Source organism: Tamandua tetradactyla, chromosome 16 (assembly GCF_023851605.1).
Source record: "Tamandua tetradactyla isolate mTamTet1 chromosome 16, mTamTet1.pri, whole genome shotgun sequence".
In the NCBI taxonomy this organism is placed as follows: domain Eukaryota; kingdom Metazoa; phylum Chordata; class Mammalia; order Pilosa; family Myrmecophagidae; genus Tamandua; species Tamandua tetradactyla.
This window is the reverse complement of record NC_135342.1, coordinates 33,936,904-33,959,642: the sequence shown is the minus strand read 5'-3', so window position 1 is coordinate 33,959,642 and position 22,739 is coordinate 33,936,904. Positions and strand designations below refer to the sequence as shown.

At 37.8% G+C, this 22,739-nt stretch overlaps 1 protein-coding gene across 1 annotated transcript in view; it reads right to left on the bottom strand.

The window, feature by feature from the left end:
* CEP89 (centrosomal protein 89) overlaps window positions 1-22,739 on the bottom strand; it is a 215,418-nt gene that overhangs the window by 177,220 nt on the left and 15,459 nt on the right. Inside the window, exon 3 of the mRNA XM_077132246.1 lies at window positions 2,943-3,101. Coding sequence (XP_076988361.1) covers window positions 2,943-3,101 — 159 coding nt within the window. The remainder of the gene's footprint in view (window positions 1-2,942; window positions 3,102-22,739) is intronic.

The window sequence follows — 22,739 nt, the reverse complement described above, 5'->3', positions numbered from 1 at the left end:
CATACAGGAAACTGAGTCAAATGGTGTGACTATTGGATTTCAGAAAAAGAATTCTAAGACCAAAAGGAATTCTTGATCCAGAGCCCCTCAGTCCCCCTGTTCAGTGTCCCTGGTATGTCCAAGGACCCAGATATGAGCCAACTGCCATATTAGCCAGTACTGTATCCTCAAGAGGACGAGTGAAAAATCCCAGATAACTAGAAATATGGTCATAATTGGTCTCTGCTGATAATATCCTCCTCTACTAGTTTTCCATCCTGCCTGGTGCATACAGCTGCACATCAAAGAAGGGTAATGCATCAGTACCCCAGCAACCTATCACATCCTAAGTCAACAAACCCTTGTTACTGCAATCTGGTTGGCATGATTTTTTCCTTAAAAGGCAGCCCCCCAAAGGAGGAGTCAGAGCCATTTTCCTAACTTCTGCAGACCTTTGTGTTGGTGGCTCCCATCGGCTTCTTCCTTCTTTCTCTTCCCTAATAAATCCATTAAGCTTTGACTCTGTGCCTAACAATGACCATTTTCTATGTCCTCACACATACTGCACAAAACCATTTCACAAGTCATTTCTCCAACTTGTGTCTACAGTGCTAGTAATTTCCTTAAACCTGCCTAAAGACTATAAATGTCAAGGTCTCAGTATTGAGACCTGGCACTGAACATTTTCTCACATTTCTCTACTGCGAATTGTCTGTTCGTGCCCTGTGTCCACTAATCTACTTCGATTCTAGTGTGTTCATTCCAATTTGAAAGTAATTTTTTACCTGTTAAAATGAAAACCCTGTATTTTTGGTATTTACTGCAAATATTTTTCCTATTTTATGAATTTCATTTTGGTCATATAAATGTTTTGGCATGCAAACGAATAAAAATTTTTTAACCTTCCAAATTTGTAGCATAGAAGTTGCAGGCACTCACCTCCATCCTGAGAGGTTTGACAAAGCCAGAACATTGGGTTTCATGGTGTTCTTTATGTGCATATTCAGATGAATCTTTTCATTCAATGGGACTTTATTTTGGTGTATGATATCAGACAAGGCTCAAAGCTGATTTTTCTAATATTTCTAATATTTTTCTTTCTAATATTACTATCAATATACAGTTGCATCCTTTCCTTCTCCCTTTGATGCTTGTGCCTGGAAGCTCACCTCACAGCATTTGTATGCCCCAGTGATTCAATTTATCAATCACTAAACTAGTCCTCTGCTAGTTTAGCTACTTTACATATGATGTTTTCAAATACAATAGGGATGACTGGCCCTCCCCCTGGCCCATCATTCTTCCTTCCCACATGTCCTTTGACAATCTTATCCGTTTATCTTTCCAGTGAATTTTAGAATCATTTTCTCATTCTTAGTTTTTATTTAACCAAAACATAACTTTTTACCAGGAAAAACACAGGCTCTATTCAAACATCTCAAAATGGAGTCAAGATTTAAAAGTAAAAACTAAAATGAAAACAAGTTCTACAAGGAAATAAATATTTATATAAGTGTGATGGGGAAGATCTTTCTAAATTTGAAAACAATGGCAGAAACTATAAAGGAAAAGATTGATAGGTTTTCTATGTTAAAAAAAAATACAGTATATTTGGCATGGCAAGAAAGCAAAATCAAAACTGAATATATAAGACAACTGACAAGGCAAATCTGGTCATATATCCCCCACCCCCACCCTACCAGCCCTTCAGTCGCAGCCACTGCTCTTGGAGGAGATACCAAATTCCCCAACTCCCACCACAGGACTCCTAAGGGCTTCCATCCTGATTCCTGCCAACTCTGCTGACCTATTGAACCATGACCCAATGTTCCCCAGCCACAAAGATCTTCCTTCGAACGCCCACATGTGCCATGTGTCCTCTTCTCTGTCTGGAAGGCTCTTCCCAGCCCCACAATGACTCTTCCTCTAATCCTTAACAGCCCCCTAGTTAATTCCTGTACATTACTAAACTTTCCCCTCAACCCTCTCTTCCTCAAGGGAAAAACTTCCTGATCCTCCAGTCCTAAGTTAGCTCAAGTTCATGTCAAGTAATCAAGGAAAAGATGATAAATAAGAAAAAGGGTTATACTGCAGGTTCCACGGAAGGTGAAATTATGAACATTCAGAGGAGAAATATGCCAGGAGTAATGAGTGATTCACTGTGTAATTTGTAGCACTGTGAATCCTACTAGGGCAAAAACCAACACTGAACTAACTGGCTCTGTGGGGGGTTGAATTATGTCCCCCACAAAAGGCATATTTAGGTTCCAACTCCTAGTCCTGAGTGTGTGAACCAGTTTGTAAACAGAACCTTTGAAGATGTCATTAGTGAAATTGAGCATAAACTGATGATGGTGGGCCTTAATCCAATACCACTGACGACTTTATATGCAAATGAAATTAGACACAGAAAGAGAAAGGCCATGAGGAATAGCCAGAAGCTGGAAATCAATGGATCCCAGAAGAGAAAGGAGAAGACACTCCTTGTGTGAACAGAAAAGCCAAGGAACCCCAAATACTGCCAGCCAGAAGATACCAACCCCAGGAAGAAGCAAACCTTCAGTCTCTGAACCCCATGAGCCAATAAATTCCTGTTCTTAAGCCAACCCGTTGGATGATATATGTTTTTTTTAGTACAATTTTATTGTGATATATTCATACAGCACAGAAACCATCCAATGTATGATACATGTTTTAACAGCCAGGAAAGTAAAACAGGCTCTGTGTAGTCATGAAAATGACTAGTGCTTTTAAAGGTCATCATTAAATGAGCTCAACTCTGGGGAAAATTCTGATACAACACAAGAGCAGTTAATGTCCCAGGACAATCCCTTTGACACTGGTGATGAAAACCCAAAACCTAAGACTCTGATCATAAACTCATGAACATGCACATAGACACGTAGAGACCACACTGGGCTGCAAGTCCTCTGCCATGAGAGAACCAGCAACACGATCCTTACCGAAGTCTCAGCTCTGACGTGGTGGCATAGGGCTCAATGAAGGCATCCTTTTCCACAATGGTCATGTCACTTTCAGACCGGGATCTGCGGCGAGGCTGAGGAATGGCGACAGTCTGCCCAGTCAATGTTGTTGCCAGAATGGCTGCAGCCAGAGCAGACCTACAACAAAAACATTCCAATGAGACAGTGAGACACAGACATTCAAGATGAAGACTGAAAGAGGTGTAAGGTTTCATCAAGATTTACCTCCTGTTCTACTGGTGTCTGCTACGTATCTACTGACAATGTGCCTATAGTCTGCTGATCCCCCAGACAATTACATTTCAGTCTCCCATCAAATATCAGTAAGTACAACCTAATTATAAAATGGGCTAAAGATATGAATAGGCATTTTCCTGAAGGGCAAATACAAATGGTTCAAAAACACATGAAGAGATGCTTATTTTCATTAACTATAAGGGAAATGCAGATCAAGACTACAGTGAGATACTATCTCATACCTATAAGAATGGGTGCTATTAAACAACAGGAAACTACAAATGTTGGACAGGATGTGGAGAAATTGGGTCACTTACACACTTCTGGTAGGAATGTATAATGGTATAGCTGCTATGGAATACAGTTGGACGATTCCTTAGGAAACTAAATATTGAGTTGTCCTATGGCTCAGCAATAGAACTACTTGATATATACCCAGAAGAACTGAAAGCAGTGACACAAACAAACATTTGCACACTGAATAGCAGCATTATTCACAACCACTAAAAGATGGAAACAACCCAAGTGCCCATCAAAACACGAGTGGATTAACAAAATATGGTATATACATACAATGGAATATTATGCAGCAGTAAGACAAAATGACATCTTGAAGCACATGACAAGATGGATAAGCCTTGAGGGCATAATGCTGAGTGAAATAAGGCAGACACAGAAGGATAGATACTATATGATTCCACTTTTATGACCACAATAAAGGTAAAATAGGAAAATAAATAACATAATACATTATAATATAGAATTATAATATAGAATATAGGGAACCTAGAGATACACGAAAGCTAGAGATGGGTGAATGACTTTTTAATGAGGTTGAACCCATGCCTTAGACCAGTGCACACCAGGATTACGTCTCCTAGACTGGTGCATCCAAACAGCTAAATTCTCCCTGGCCATCGGGTGCCCATGTTCACAAGAGAAAGCATAACATCCCCAACCTGCTCCAAAACCTGCCCTGAAACAAATCACCACAGTGAGTGCTCTACTCCAAGCCCTGCTCTCTGCTCTACATATAAGGTCTTAGACTACTGAAAGAAATCAACTCCCAAAGTAAATCAATCAAGATATCTACATGCCATGAAGACAGCAGAAAATCACTAAGCATATCACAATGCAGACAGATACAGCCCTGCCTAATGACCAAATTCAAACACCTGAGGAGACACAGACATTAGAACAACTAATCAAAAATGTTCATACAACTCTACTTAATAAAATAAGTGAGAGAGCACATGACATAAAGGAGATCAAGAAGACTGCAGAAGTGCACAAAGAGGAATTTGAAAGAATAAATAGAAAACTAGCAGAAATCACGCATATTAAAGACTCTGGTGACCAAATAAAAAACATACCAGAGGTACACAACACCAGATTTGAAGAAAGAATAAGGATAATTGACTTCGAAGACTCAAAACAGCAAATGGTAAAAAAGACAGAGAAAACTGAATGGGAACTCAGGGAAATGATAGACAAAACAAAGTGCATAAATATAAGAATCACTGGTGTCCCAGAAGGAGAAGAGAAGAGTAAAGGCTAGGAAAAGTAGCTGAGGATATAATGGGGGAAAACTTCCCAATCCTCATAAAGGACATAAAGGACTAGCACCCTGGAGGTGAGAAGGCAGTGGTATGATATATTCAAGATCCTGAAAGAGAAAGACTTCTAGCCAAGAATTCTGTACTCAGCCAAACTGTCCTTTAAAACTGAGGGAGAGGGGTAGCCCACAGTGGCTCAGCAGGGAGAGTTCTCACCTGCCGCACCAGAGACCCACGTTCGTTTTCCGGTGCCTGCCCACGCAAAAATAAATAAATAAATAACTGAGGGAGAGATAAAAGCTTTCACAGACAAAGAAGTCCTTGTCAACAAGAGACCAGTCCTACAAGAAATACTAAAAGGAGTTCTGCCAGCTGAAAAAAAAAAAAACAGGAGAGGGAGTTCTGGAGAAGGGCACAGAATTGAAGAGTACCACTAAGGGTAATTAAAAGAATACAAAGAGAAAGAGGGAAAAGAATATATAGATCTGACAAATAAAATAAAAAAGGTAAGATGGTGGAATCAAGAAATGCCTTTTCAGTAATAACTTTGAATGTTAACGGACTTAATTTATAATTAAAAGATACAGATTGCTTATTCTGTTGTCTTTTTATTTCTTTTTCTAAATCGATGCAAATGTACTAAGAAATGATGAATATGCAACTATGTGATGTTATTAAGAATTACTGATTGTACATGTAGATTGGAATGATTTCTAATTGTTTTGTTAATTCTTTTTTTAATTAATAAAAAAAAAATAAAAAAAAAAAGATACAGATTGGCAGAATGGATTAAGAAACATAATCTGGCCATATGCTGCTTACAAGAGACTCATCTTAGACACAAGGATACAAATAGATTGAAAGTGAAAGGATGGAAAAAGATCTTCCACACAAGTTGTAATCAAAAGAAAGTAGGAGTAGTTATACTAATGTCAGACAAAATAGACTTTAATGTAAAGACATCATAAGAGACAAAAAAGGACACTATATACTAATTAAAGGGTCAATTCAGCAAGAAGATAAAACAATCATAAATGTTTATGCTCCCAATCCAAGAGCTCCAAAGTACATGAGACAGACACTGGCAAAACTGCAGGGAAAAACAGATGTTTCAACAATAATAGTAGGAGACTTCAATATACCACTCTCCTCTATAGATAGAACAATCAGACAGAAGATGAACAAGGAAACTGAGAAGTTAAATAACTTGACAAATGAATTAGACCTAACAGACATATATAGGTCATTGCACCCAAAGCACAAGGTTATACATTCTTCTCCAGTGCTCACGGAACATTCTCCAGGATAGATCATATGCTGGGGCACAGAACGGGTGTTTATAAATTTAAAAATATTGAAATTATTCAAGGCACTTTCTCTGATCACAATGGGAAGAAGCTGGATCTCAATAACCATGAAAGAATGAGAACATTCACAAATATATGGAGATTAAATAAAATACTCTTAAACAACCAGTGGGTCAAAGAAGAAATTGCTAGAGAAACCAGTAGCTATCTGGAGATGAATGAACATGAGAATACAACTTATCAGAACTTATGGGATGTGGCAAAAGCTGTGCTGAGAGGGAAGTTTATTGCCTTAACTGCCTATATTAAAAATCACGAAAGAGCAAATCTGGATGAATGTGAGAAAGAAAAGCAAACTAACCCCAAAGCAAACAGGAGAAGAGAAGTAAAGATTAAAGCAGAGTGAATGGGAGAACAAAAGAACAATAGAAAGAATCAATAAAACCAAAAGTTGGTTCTTTGAGAAAATCAATAAAATTGATGGGCCACTAGCAAGACTGACAAGGAAGAAAAGAGAGAGGATGCAAATAAATAAAATCAGAAATGAGAACGGGTGCATTACCACAGACCATGAAGAAATAAAAGAAATCATAAGAGGATATTATGAACAAGTATACACCAACAAACTAGACAAGTTAGATGAAATGGACAAATTTCTGGAGACACACAAACAAGATACACTGACTCAGGAAAAAAACAGAAGATCTGAACAAACTAATCACAAGTAAAGAGATTCAATCAGTCACAAAAATCTTCCTACAAAGAAAAGCCCAGGGCCAGACGGCTTTACAGGGGAATTCTATCAAACATTTCAGAAAGAACTAACACCAATCCTGCTCAAACTTTTCCAAAAAACTGAGGAAAAAGGAGCTCTACCTAACTCATTTTATGAAGCTAATATCATTTTAATACCAAAATCAGGTAAAGATGCTATAAGAAAAGAAAACTACAGGCCAATCTCCTTAATGAAGATAGATGCAAAAATTCTCAATAAAATATTAGCAAATGGAAGCCAACAGCACATTAAAAGAATTATACACCATGAACAAAGAGGGGTTTATACCAGGAATGCAAGGATGGTTCAACACAAGAAAATCAATTAATGTAATATAGCACATTAACAAATCGAAAGGGAAAAATCACACGATCATCTCGACTGATGCTGAAAAAGCACTCAACAAAATTCAGCATCCTTTTCTGATCAAAATATTCCAAAAGATAGGAAGCAAAGGAAACTACCTCAATATGATAAAGAATATATGAAAAACCGCTAGCCAGCATCGTACTCAACGGAGAGAGATGGAACACCTTTCCCCTAAGATCAGGTATAAGACAAGGATGCCCACTGTTACCACTACTATTCAACATTGTGCTAAAAGTTCTAGCTAGAGCAATCAAAGCAGGACAAAAAAATAAAAGGCATCCAAATCAGAAAGGAAGAAGTAAAAACTCTCATTGTTTGCAGATGATATGATATTACACTTGGAAGAGCCTGAGAAATATACGTTACTTGAGTTAATAAACTTAGCAAGGTGGCAGGATATAAAATTAATGTGTAAAAATCAACAACATTTCTATACATAAGCAATGAGCTAGCTGACGACTCAGTTAAGGAAAAAATTCCATTCAAAATAGCAACTAAAGAATCAAATATTTAGGAATGGAATTAACTGGGGACAGAAAGGACTTGTACACAGAAAACGACATAACATTGCTAAAAGAAATCAAAGGAGGTCAAATAGGTGGAAATACATTCCCTGCTCATGGATAGGAAGGCAAAATATAGTTAAGATGTCAATTCTCCCCAAGTTGATCTACAGATTCAACACAGTACCAATCAAAATTCCAACAATCTGCTTTGAAGATTTGGAAAAGCTAACTACCAAATTCATTTGGAAGGGAACGAGACCCTGATAGCTAAAAGCATCCTAAAAAAATCAGAACGAAGGGGGAGGATTAACACTCCCTAACTTTAAAACATATTATAAAGTCACAGTGGTCAAAACAGCATGGCAATGGCACAAAGACACATCGACCAATGGACTCAAACTGAAAGTACATAAATAAACCACCAAATCTATGGTCAACTGATTTTTGACAAGACCCCCAAATCCTCTGAACTGGGACAAAACAGTCTTTTCAATAATTGGGGATGAAAGAACTAGATATCAATAGCGAAGAGAATGAAAGAGGACCCCTATTTTATACTCTACACAAATATTAACTCAAAGTGGATCAAACAACTGAATATAAGAACTAGCACCATAAAGTTTCTAGAAGAAAACATAGGGAAACATCTTCAAGACTTAGTAATAGGAGGTAGCTTTCTAAACTTTACACCCAAAGCACAAGCAACAAAAGAAAAAATAGATAAATGGGAACTCTTCGAAATCAAATGCTTCTGCACCTCAAAAGACTTTGTCAAAAAGGTGAAGAAGCAGCCAACTCTATGGGAGAAAATATTTGGAAATCACATTTCAGATAAAGGTTTGATATCCTGTGTATACAAAGAAATCATACAACTCAACAACAAAAGAACAAACAATCAAATTATAAAATGGGCTAAAGATATGAATAGACTTTTTCTGAAAAGCAAATACAGATTGATCAAAAGCACATGAAAAGATGCTCATTTTCACTGGGTATAAGGGAAATGCAGAGCAAGACTACAATGAGATACCACCTCATACCTATAAAAATGACTGCTATTAAATAATCAAGAAACTATAAATGTTGGAGAGGATGTGGAGAAACTGGGACACTTATGCACTGCTGGTGACAATGTACAATGATGTAGCCACTATGGAAGACTGTTTGGCGGTTCCTTAGGAAACTAAATATTGAGCTGCCCTATGACCCAGAAATAGCACTACTTGGTATATACCCAGAAGAGCTGAAAGCAATGACACAAACAGACATTTGCACATCAATGTTCATAGCAGTATTTTTCACAATTGCCAAAAGATGGAAACAAACCAAATGCCCATCAACAGATGAGTGGATCAACAAAATGTGGCATATACATATGATGAAAAATTAGGCAGCAGTAAGACAAAATGACATCCTGAAGCTCACGACAAAGTGGATAAGACTTGAGGACATAATACTGAGCAAAATTAGGTAGACACAGAAGGATACTGTATTATACCAGCATAAAGGTATAATCAGAGACTTATAATATAGAATACAGGGGACTTAGAGGTACACAGACGCTAGAGATGGGTGACCTGTTAGCTAATGAGATCGAATTCCATGTAAGGGAATAGATAGGAGTGAAGGTGATTTTCTAGTGGGTCTAGAAGAAATATTACCATATTGAAGATGAACAAGATTGAAAGGGGGTATAGACCTATGTCTATAGGTCAGTCACTGACTGACACTAGAAATATTAATGAGTTCTTCTAAGAATTACTTCAAAGATATGATTCTTGTATAAAGAGTATTTAAGTCTAGGGTACAGGGGAAAACTGTTACTGCATGCTATGAGCTATATTCAAGAGGAAACCATCAGCACTACCACAGCAACAGCAGAGGTAAATAATGGGGTGAGGCGCAAGAGTTAAGAGGAGGTTAAGATCTCCTTTTTGGTGAGGGCATGTTTATTGGTTTTCTGTCTCTTGGGAACAATGAAATTATCTAAAATTAAGAATGTTGATGGACTGTGGACTTTGGGCCCTCTACATAATGCCCGATGATGCAGGTGGTTCAAGGATGCACTGATGGAGAAGCAGAACAGCGAACGATGGCGTATACTTATTAATGAAGGCTGTGCACTACAAAAAGGAACATTGTCATGAGGCATGCAATGATGTGAATAAACGTGGGATACTTGGTGAGACAAAATAAGCTAGAAACAGAAAAAACTACAATGGTATGGTCACCTTTAGAAAATGCTTTTAAGAAAACAGGGGCCTAGATTGTAAGCTTTAAGAGCAGACACATTATGTCCAGAGTATTGATTATTAATTCTAGATTTTGAGGGACTGTTTTATATATATATAACCTGATATTTAGAAATAAGAACAAAGCCGAACAGGTTGGAGTTAAAGTAATTCAGAACATAGGGGTAAGGAAGACAGTGTCTATACTTTAGAACCACACATACTCTTTGAGACTAATGGAAGAAAGGTTTATTTGATCTGGAACTGGAATTTTCTGTAGTGCATATAATCTAATTCAACCTATCTGTATAGTTCATTCGAACACCTGAAACAGAGTGCACAGAATGAGAAAGAGGTCCTTTAATCCTGTATAGATTATTATAATGCCTGGAAACATCCTAGAGTATATTAACCAGATAATCAAAAAGTATTGGCAAAGTCCCCTGAGGAAGGGGAGAAAGATTATGGAACAATTAAACCTTACCATCACGGAATCTCGATACACGGCCTTCTACAGCAGCACATTTCAGAAGATAATCCTGACTTCCTACGTGGATTATCTAAAACAGAATATGAACAAGTGATCCAAGGAGGTGTGAGGGCTGGAATCCAGCCTTTCCCTTCACCGAGTTTCGTGTTGACTGAGGAGGATGAGATGCACAGACCAGCGCTCTTCACTCCCCTCAATCTGGAGGGAAACCGTGTTAAGGATATTTAGAATAAAAATGGTTTTGCCACTTAAAAAAAAAAAAAAAACTTTAGGGACACCCAAACTAATAAGCCATGCCCTCGATCATGAGGCTTACTCTTTTGAAGCTTATGTATGTAGCACAGAAGCTTAGACTACCTATAGGCATGCCTAAGAGTTACTTCTGGAGGACCTCTTTTGTTGCTCAGATGTGGTCTCAGTCTCTCTAAGCCCAACGATGCAGGTGAAATCACTGCCTTCTCCCCTACATGGGACATGACATCCAGGGGGTGAAAGTCTCCCTGGTGACATGGGAGAGGACTCCCAGGGCTGAATCCAGACCTGCCACTGTGGGATCAACAATACCATCCCAACCAAATGGGGGAAAAGAAGTATAATTACTAAAATATCAGTGGCAAAAAGAGTTCAAATAGAGTCGAAGGGCTACACTGGAGGTTGCTCTTATTCAAGCTATCATAACCTGCCAACCCCCAACCAGGACCATTCCAGCCAATCCTAAAGAACACCTACGGCAATTTATAAGATTCCACAAGGGTTCCAGGCACTAAAGTAACTTGCCAGAAGCCTACAACCTCCAGATGGGTCCCTGGTCCAAATAAGTCCTGAAACCTAGCCCAGCCTTTCCAGAACATCAGATGGTTTCATCTCCCTACCCAATACTAGTGACAGACCCTTCCAATATCAAAAATTTAGAATTGCCATAGCCCAAACAATCCCAATCAGAGGTATGGAAAGATTAAAGGAGATGGTGGAATTATACATAGAAGATAGGATTTAACAAATGAATATGAATGTTGAATCATTAAATTGATATCTCTTTTAGTCTCCAGTATTTTAGAGCAGCTAGAAGTAAAACCCTAAAATTGCAAAATTGTAAACCACGTCAAAATCTGAAATATGTTCTACAACTAATTGTGGTGCTGTGCCTGGAAATTTATAGTTTTGTATATATGTGTTCACAAAAAAAGAAGGAAAAAAAAGTTGATTGTGATAATAAAAAAGTATTTAAGCCTGCTAGCCTCCTATATTCTGGAGTAGCTAGAAGGAAAAATATGAGAGGATCATATTGTAGCCCATGACAAACTCTGGGCTCTGTTCTGTAACTACTTGTTGAAGAGTGCTTTGCAAACTGTTGGTTTTTTATTTCTTTGCTTTGTATATATGTTATATTAAACAATAAAAATAGTTTTTTTAAAAAAAAGCAATGCAGTGGTAAAGGAATAGAATGGTAGGCTGCTGGTAATCACACCCATGTGTCACACCCTTTCCCATTGAGTGTGGGCTGGACCTAGTCTAGTAATTTCCTTCTAAAGAACAGAATAGAGCAAAAGTGAGGGAATATCACTTTGAAATTCAGTTTACAAAAAAACTAACTTTTTCTTGTTTGCATTCTCTCTCTCCGATTCTTCTCATTCTGACAAGGGAAGTTGGTATGTTGTAAGCTGCCCTGTGGAGAGACCCACATGGAAAGGAACTAAGGAACTAAACTCTAGCCAAAGAGTTATCTTCCAGGAAGTGAATGCTGCTAACATCCATGGGAATGAGTTTAGAAGCAGATTGTTCTCAAGTTAAGCCTTGAGACAACTGCTTCTCTAGCCAACATTTTGACAAAATCCTTGTTAGAGACCCTACATCAGAGGGCAGGCTAAATCACACGCAGATTTCTGACCCATAGAAGTTGTGAGATTATGTCTTAAACCTGTAAGGTTTGGGGATATTTGTTATGCAGCAATGGATAATTAATGCAACAGCCTTTACATGAAATGATTCTGGGACAGTTGATAATACATAGGCAAAACATGAACTTAAGAGCCACATCTCCTTATACCATATACAAAAATTAACTAAAAATGGATCAAAGACCTAAACGTCAAGCCTAAACTAGAAAACATCGAGAAGAAAACATAGGAAAATCTTTGGGACCTTGAGTTAGGCAAAGATTTCTTAGCTATAACACTGAAAGCACTATCCATAAACCAAAAACTGATAAATCGGACTTCATAAAAATAAAGAACTTCAACTCTTTAATATTGTCAGGAGAATGAAAAGATAAGCCTAGATGGTAGAAAACACCTACAAATCATATATTTGATAAAGGACTTGTGTCCAGAGTATATGAATAATTCTCAAAATGCAATAAGAATGCAAATTTCCATTTTTAAAAATAGGCAAAAGATTTAAACACACACTTCACCAAAGAAGATATTCAGAAGGCAAATAAGCACATGAAAAGATGTGCAACAAAATTAGTTATTAGATAATGCAAAAATAAACCACAGGATACCACTACACACCTATTAGAATGTCTAAAATTTAGAAGACTGGCTAAAATCAGTCCAGATATAAAGTAACTGGAACTCTCATATACTCCTGCTGAGAACATGTATGGAGCAGTGTCACCAGCTAAGGTGAGTTTCTCAGACACTCACACAGCATGGGAGAAGCTCTTTTATTTCTTTCTCATGAGAAAGGGCATTCACAGGAACAAGCAGCAAGCAAGTGCGGAATATAGGAGCACACAGGCTTCTTTTATCTTAGTCCCTAATGCAAAGGAGTCCCTTCCCTTCATTCACCATTGGCTGGCTACTTAGGAGTTATCATCTAGTCTCAGAAATTAGCAAAGTAATAGGTGAATTTTCTATACCTTACTATCATAATTAGTTTTTAACCAATCACAGATAGGGTAGGCTGAATCTTTAATTTGCATATTCAACTGCATCTTATAAAGAGGTGATCAAATGAATAAGCTTTTATGCCCGCAGCACCTATCATATTCTAGTAAACTTAATTCTTCATATACTGACGTGATTTGGGGGTACATGGGCCAAGTTAGGAGGTCAAGACTTAAACAGAGGGGCCACCATACCTTCTTAATTGAGTGGGAGGAGTCCACCATTCCTTACAAACATAAAGAGAAAAACTTTGGAAAACAGTTTGTCAGTTCCTGAATAAATTAAATATACATCTAGAATATGACCTGAACATTCTACTTCTAGATATTTACCCAGTGAAATGATAGTATAAAACGAAAAAAAAAAATTCATCCACAGAAATTCCTAGCAGCTTTATTTCTAGTAGCCACAAAAGTTAAACAGCCCAATGTGAAGCTTTATGGTAAATAGCTTTACTGATCATCTTGATTTGCATAAACTCCCATTTTACCCAAGAAACTACAAAGAAGAAGCAAGAAGCAACTGAGGCAGGCTGACATGCCAAAGATCCTTTGTAGTGTCAATAAAGACCTTTGCCATTGCTGTACTAAAATAAGTCAAACTGCCACCAGCAAGTCTGCTAGTCTTCAAAAAATAGCCACAACCTTGCATAAACAATCTTACCTGTGCAAGTTGCTAATTAACGGATCTCCCACATCTTCCCTTTGTCCCAAACAGGCATATGAACTGCCTCCCCAAACCCAGCCCTTTTGATAGCAATTTCTTTTTGGTGCTGCCACAGGATGCATGTGACTTCTGTGTATTCTGTTTTCAGTGTACACCAAATCTCTATCAAGACTAATGGATAAACATCCAATGGAATACTATTCAGGAATAAAAAAGATAAACTCTTGATTCTCAAGATAGATGAATCTCAAAATAATTATGCTGAATGAAAGAAGCATGCATAATTATTTTGTGTAATATAAATTCAAGAAAATGCAAATATTCTATAATGACAGAAAGTAGATCAGTGGTTGCCCAGGAATGGAGATGGTGTGGTTTGGGGAATGGTAGGTAGGAGAGAGGGTCAGGAGTGAGGAATAACAGTGACATGAGGAAGCTTGGGGGGTGATGAATATATTTATTATCTTGATTGTGATGATGGTTAACAGATGTAAACATAGCTCAAAAGTTACAAAAGTATTCATTTTAAATATATACAGTTTATTGCATTTACATTATACCTCAATAAAGCTGTTTTTTAAAAAGATAAACAAATGTCTAAGTGCCGGCAATGGTGGCTCAACAGCAGAGTTCTCACCTGCCATGCCAGAGACCCGGGTTCAAGTCCTGGAGCCTGCCCATGCCAAAAAAGTAAATATAAATAAGAAAACAAGTGTCTAAAGCAAATTAGTAACAATGTATTGTGGGGTCATTAATACATAGAATTAAAATGAATGACAACAGTAGCACAAAGGATCAGAAGGAAGAAATAGAAATATTAATTTCAAAAATACTCTTAGACCATATACAAAATAAATAAATATTAAAGATCAATTTGAATATATTTTTAGAAATAAAAAATTTAGAAATATGCCAAATTTGCCAAAGCCATGTTGATTATTTTTTTTAATTTTTATTTATTTTTTTGTGGGGGGGTGCATGGTCTGGGAACTGAACCCGGGTCTCTCACATGAAAGGGGGCATGCAACCACTGAACAACCCGTGAACCCAGATTATTTTTTATAACAATTCAGGAAAACAGTTTTGTAAAGCATCCAGACTATAAAGAAAGATTTTTCTAATGAGTTGTTATAGTTTGCTAGCTGCCAGAATGCAATATACCAGAAACAGAATGGCTTTTAAAAGGGGGAATTTAATAAGCTGCTAGTTTATAGTTCTAAGGCAAAGAAAATGTCCCAATTAAAGCAAGTCTATAGAAATGTCCAATCTAAGGCATCCAGGGAAAGACACCTTGGTTCAAGAAGGCCGATAAAGTTCATAGTTTCTCTCTCAAGTGGAAGGGCACATGGCGAACACAGTCACGGTTCCTCTCTCATCTGGTGATATGGTGAGCACGGTGTCATCTGCTAGCTTCTTCTCCTGGCTTCCTGTTTCATGAAGCTCCCCAGGAGGCATTTTCCTTCTTCATCCCCAAAGCGCTGGCTGATGGACTCTCTGCTTCACAGTGCTGCAGTATTCTCTGCTCTCTCCAAATCTCTTTCATTTTCTAAAATGTTCCCTCTTTTATAGGACTCCAGAAATTTATCAAGACCCACCCAAATGGGTGGAGACATGTCATCACCTAATCTAGCTTAACAACCACTCTTGATTACATCACATCTCCAGGGAGATGATTTGATTACAGTTCCAAACATACAGTATTGAATAGGGATTATTCTACCTTTACAAAATGGGATTTAGATTAAAACATGGCTTTTCTAGGGGACATACATCCTTTCAAACCAGCACATGAGTCTACAGCACATTTGACATTCAATGAAACATATTTTATTTGTTTTTCTGTTTTATAATAGAAGGTAAATCTAGCCATCTAAGCTACATAAATATTTATGTTGCAATGATACAACTTATGAGTGTTCACACAAACACTGAAGAGTTAGACAGAACCACATTTGCATTGTTGCGAACTCAACACTTGCTTCCATGCAAACCTACGACTCACTGCCATGAGAACCCAGGCCAGCTGCTAACACTTGAGCATCCTGGGAGGCTTAAAATAGAGATAACAGGACTTTCCTTACTGGACCGGGAGAGGATGGAGTGAAATGCCTCTTAAACACTTACCTGAGTACTTGGTATCAAGTAAACATTAATAAACATCAGCTATTCTTGTTATCAAGATTATACTGAAGGACAGAACAAACACTAAAATGTTTCAGTGCAGGATGGCGGCTTAGTAATATGCGCATTTTAGTTCGTCCTCCAGAAAAACTACTAAATAACCAGAAACAGTACAGAACAGCTCCCGGAGCCACAATAGTGACCACACACACAGCATACCCCAGTCTGGACCAGCTGGACCAGCTACGACTCTCCGGAACAGTGAGCTCCCCAAGCCGCGGTGGCTGGCGCCCGGTGCCCCTCCCCCACGGGCGGCTTCCCAGAGGGAAAGGAAAGGGACTCTAACAGTAGCAGGGACTGAGTCCAACCAAACACCAATTGTGGAATTAATAAACAAATTCTGACTACTAAAAATAGCCCCCAGCTCAGGCGAAATTGGTCAAGGAGGAGGTGGCCTATTGGGCTAACTGAAAAAGAGGAAAGGGAACGAAACAGGTTTTTGTGGCTGTTTCTACAGAGGCTTGGCTGCCTCTGGATTCGGCGGCGGGATTACATAGGCTGCAACTGTCCCAGGCATATGCAGAAACAGGCTGCTTTCAGGGCTGTCTCCTGCCTGAGCCTTCCCCAGGGGAGGGGTGAAACGCAACTCAGGTGGAATCCCTCTCTCAAGGAATTCAGACCCCAGGGCCTGGCAATTTGAAGCCATTAAAACCAGCCTACAACCTTTCCTCTGTCTCCACCACGCCCCCAGCAGGGAGAACCTTCCAAAGTTAAAGGAGCCCCATCTTTTGCTGGTGGAACCCGCAGGCAGACAAGCACCACGTATTGGGCAGGATAAGAAAAACAGAGCCCAGAGACTTCACAGGAAAGTCTTTCACCCTGCTGGGTCTCACCCTAGGGAAAACTGACGCAGGTGACTCCTTCCCGCCCCCCCAAAGGAGGCCAGTTTAGTCCAGGAAAACCTGGCTGGAGTCTGCAATACCTATGTAGACCCTCCTAAAGGTGGGGAGGGAAAAGGCACCTTATAAGCAGGACAATAAACAAGAAACAAGAGCTGAAAAATTACCCTCTGTTAAACAAAACTTAAGCTAGAGGTGCAGAATAAGCTGAACTGAAGGTCAAAGAACAGATAGACAACAAACTCATCTAGCAAGAAAACCCTGGGTAAGATAAGTGAAAGCAAACTCCAGAATAAACTAATTAAGGTAATTAAATATCCAGACGCCAGCAAAAAATAACAAATCACACCAGGAAAATTGAAGATATGGCCCAGTCAAAGGAACAAACCAACAGTTCAAATGAGATACAGGAGCTGAGACAACTAATTCTGAATATACGAGCAGAAATGGAAAACCTCATCAAAAACCAAATCAATGAATTGATGGAGGACATGAAGAAGGCAAGGAATGAACAAAAAGAAGAAATCGAAAGACGGAAAAAACAAATCACAGAACTTATGGGAATGAAAGATACAGTAGAAAAGATGAAAAAAACAATGGAAACCTACAATGGTAGATTTCAAGAGACAGAAGTTAGAATTAGTGAACTGGAGGATGGAACATCTGAAATCCAAAAAGAAACAGAAACTATAGGGAAAAGAATGGAAAAATATGAGCAGGGACTCGGGGAACTGAATGATGATATGAAGCACACAAATATACGTGTTGTGGGTGTCCCGGAAGAAGAGAAGGGAAAAGGAGGAGAAAAACTAATGGAAGAAATTATCACTGAAAATTTCCCGACTCTTATGAAAGACCTAAAATTACAGATCCAAGAAGTGCAGTGCACCCCAAAGAGAATAGATCCAAATAGACGTTCTCCAAGACACTTACTAGTCAGAATGTCAGAGGTCAAAGAGAAAGAAAGGATCTTGATAGCAGCAAGAGAAAAGCAATTCATCACATACAAGGGAAACTCAATAAGACTATGTGTAGATTTCTCAGCAGAAACCATGGAGGAAAGAAGACAGCGGGATGATATATTTAAATTACTAAAAGACAAAAAATGCCAAGCAAGAATTCTATATTTGGCAAAATTGTCCTTCAAAAATGAGGGAGAAATTAAAACATTTTCAGACAAAAAGTCACTGAGAGAATTTGTGACCAAGAGACCAGCACTGCAAGAAATACTAAAGGGAGCTCTAGAGACAGATACGGAAAGACAGAAGAGAGAGGTGTGGAGAAGAGTGTAGAAAGAAGGAAAATTAGATATGATATATAAATACAAAAGGCAAAATGGTAGAGGAAAGTACTACCCAAACAGTAATAACACTAAATGTTAATGGACTGAACTCCCCAATTCAAAGACACAGACTGGCAGAATGGATTAAAAAACAGGATCCTTCTATATGCTGTCTACAGGAAACACATCTTAGACCCAAAGATAAACATAGGTTGAAAGTGCAAATGGGAAAAGATATTTTATGCAAATAACAACCAGAAAAGAGCAGGAGTAGCTATACTAATATCCAACAAATTAGACTTCAAATGTAAAACAGTTAAAAGAGACAAAGAAGGATACTATCTACTAATAAAAGGAACAATTAAACAAGAAAACATAACAATCATAAATATTTACGCACCGAATGAGAATGCCCCAAAATACGTGAGGAATACACTACAAATAGTGAAACGGGAAATAGACACATCTACCATAATAGTTGAAGACTTCAATTCACCACTCTCATCAATGGACAGAACATCTAGACAGAGGATCAATAAAGAAACAGAGAATTTGAATATTACAATAAATGAGCTAGACTTAACAGACATTTATAGGACATTACACCCCACAACAGCAGGATACACCTTTTTCTCAAGTACTCATGGATCATTCTCAAAGATAGACCATATGCTGGGTCACAAAGCAAGTCTCAAAAAATTTAAAAAGATTGAAATCATACACAACACTTTCTCAGATCATAAAGGAATGAAGTTGGAAATCAATAATAGGCAGAGTGCCAGAAAATTCACAAATACGTGGAGGCTCAACAACACACTCTTAAACAACCAGTGGGTCAAGGAAGAAATTACAAGAGAAATTAGTAAATATCTCGAGGCGAATGAAAATGAAAACACAACATATCGAAACCTATGGGTGCTAAGACGGAAATTTTTTGCCCTAAATGCCTATATCAAAAAAGAAGAAAGGGCAAAAATTCAGGAATTAACTGTCCACTTGGAAGAATGGGAGAAAGAACAGCAAACTAACCCCAAAGCAAGCAAAAGGAAAGAAATAACAAAGATTAGAGCAGAAATAAATGAAATTGAGAACATGAAAACAATAGAGAAAATCAATAAGACCAAAAGTTGGTTCTATGAGAAAATCAACAAGATTGATGGGCCCTTAGCAAGATTGACAAAAAGAAGAGAGAGGATGCAAATAAATAAGATCAGAAATGGAAGAGGAGACATAATCACCGACCTCACAGAAATAAAGGAGGTAATAACAGGATACTATGAACAACTTTATGCTAATAAATACAACAATGTAGATGAAATGGACAAGTTCCTAGAAAGGCATGAACAACCAACTTTGACTCAAGAAGAAATAGATGACCTCAACAAACCAATCACAAGAAATTGAATTAGTCATTCAAAAGCTTCCCAAAAAGAAAAGTCCAGGACCAGACGGTTTCACATGTGAATTCTACCAAACATTTCAGAAAGAATTAGTACCAACCCTGCTCAAACTCTTCAAAAAAACTGAGTGGAGGGAAAGCTACCTAATTCATTCTATGAAGCCAACATCACCCTCATACCAAAACCAGGCAAAGATATTACAAAAAAAGAAAACTACAGACCAATCTCTCTAATGAATATAGATGCAAAAATCCTCAACAAAATTCTAGCAAATCGAATCCAGCAACACATTAAAAGAATTATACATCATGACCAAGTAGGATTCATCCCAGGTATGCAAGGATGGTTCAACATAAGAAAAACAATTAATGTAATACACCATATCAACAAATCAAAGCAGAAAAATCACATGATCATCTCAATTGATGCAGAGAAGGCATTTGACAAGATTCAACATCCTTTCCTGTTGAAAACACTTCAAAGGATAGGAATACAAGGGAACCTCCTTAAAATGATAGAGGGAATATATGAAAAATCCACAGCTAATATCATCCTCAATGGAGAAAAATTGAAAACTTTCCCCCTAAGATCAGGAACAAGACAAGGATATCCACTATCACCACTGTTATTCAACATCGTGTTGGAAGTTCTAGCCAGAGCAATTAGGCCAGAAAAAGAAATACAAGGCATCAAAATTGGAAAGGAAGAAATAAAACTATCACTGTTTGCAGATGATATGATACTATACATCGAAAACCCTGAAATATCCACAGCAAAACTACTAGAGCTAATAAACGAGAACAGCAAAGTGGCAGGTTACAAGATCAACATTCAAAAATCTGTAGTGTTTCTATACACTAGTAATGAACAAGCTGAGGGGGAAATCAAGAAACGAATTCCATTTACAATTGCAACTAAAAGAATAAAATACTTAGGAATAAATTTAACTAAAGAGACAAAAGACCTATACAAAGAAAACTACAAAAAAATGTTAAAAGAAATCACAGAAGACCTAAATAGATGGAAGGGCATACCGCGTTGATGGATTGGAAGATTAAATATAGTTAAGATGTCAATCCTACCTAAATTGATTTACCGATTCACGCAATATCAATCAAAATCCCAACAACTTACTTTTCAGAAACAGAAAAACCAATAAGCAAATTTATGTGGAAGGGCAGGGTGCCCCGAATTGCTAAAAGTTTCTTGAGGAAAAAAAACGAAGCTGGAGGTCTCACGCTGCCTGACTTTAACGCATATTCTGAAGCCATAGTGGTCAAAACAGCATGGTACTGGCATAAAGACAGATATATTGACCAATGGAATCGAATAGAGTGCTCAGATATAGACCCTCTCATCTATGGACATTTGATCTTTGATAAGGCAGTCAAACCAACTCATTTGGGACAAAACAGTCTCTTCAATAAACAGTGCCTAGAGAACTGGATATCCATATGCAAAAGAATGAAAGAGGACCTGTATCTCACACCCTGTACAAAAGTTAACTCAAAATGGATCAAAGATCTAAACATTAGGTCTAAGACCATAAAACAGTTAGAGGAAAATGTAGGGAGATATCTTATGAATCTTATAATTGGGTCGGTTTTATGGACCTTACACCTAAAGCAAGGGCACTGAAAAAAGAAAGAAAGAAATGGGAGCTCCTAAAAATTAAACACTTTTGTGCATCAAAGAACTTCATCAAGAAAGTAGAAAGACAGCCTACACAATGGGAGACAATATTTGGAAACGACATATCAGATAAAGGTCTAGTATCCAGAATTTATAAAGAGATTGTTCAACTCAACAACAAAAAGACAGCCAACCCAATTACAAAATGGGAAAAAGACTTGAACAGACACCTCTCAGAAGAGGAAATACAAATGGCCAAAAGGCACATGAAGAGATGCTCAATGTCCCTGGCCATTAGAGAAATGCAAATCAAAACCACAATGAGATATCATCTCACACCCACCAGAATGGCCATTATCAACAAAACAGAAAATGACAAGTGCTGGAGAGGATGTGGAGAAAGAAGCACACTTATCGACTGTTGGTGGGAATGTCAAATGGTGCAACCACTGTGGAAGGCAGTTTGGCGGTTCCTCAAAAAGCTGAATATAGAATTGCCATACGACCCAGCAATACCATTGCTAGGTATCTACTCAAAGGACTTAAGGGCAAAGACACAAACGGACATTTGCACACCAATGTTTATAGCAGCATTATTTACAATTGCAAAGAGATGGAAACAGCCAAAATGTCCATCAACAGACGAGTGGCTAAACAAACTGTGGTATATACATACAATGGAATATTATGCAGCTTTAAGACAGAACAAACTTATGAAGCATGTAATAACATGGATGGACCTAGAGAACATTAAGCTGAGTGAGACTAGCCAAAAACTAAAGGACAAATACTATATGGTCCCACTGATGTGAACCGACATTAGAGAATAAACTGGGAATATGTCATTGGTAACAGAGACCATCAGGAGATAGAAATAGGGTAAGATAATGGGTAATTGGAGCTGAAGGGATACAGACTGTGCAACAGGACTGGATACAAAAACTCAGAAATGGACAGCACAATACTACCTAACTGTAATGTAATTATGTTAAAACACTGAATGAAGCTGCATGTGAGAATGATAGAGGGAGGAGGGGTGGGGACATAAATGAAATCAGAAAGAAAGATAGATGTTAAAGATCGAGATGGTATAATCTATGAATGCCTAGAGTGTATAATAATAGTGAAATGTACAATGTACAAATTTTTAAAATGTTTTGGCATGAGGAAGAACAAAGGAATGTCATTACTGCAGAGTGCTGAAAATAAATGATAATTAATACTTTAAAATGTCACCTTATATGTGAGACTAAAGCAAAAAATGTTTGTTACAAAATTTAGATTCTGACTAGAGCATTTCCTACTATAATTCATGTAGATAGTTTGATTGAATGTCATAAGTACTTGGAATCTCAGATAGCACATGAGATTTTGTTGGTTTGTCCAGAGTGATCCCCCAATGAATCCTAGAATG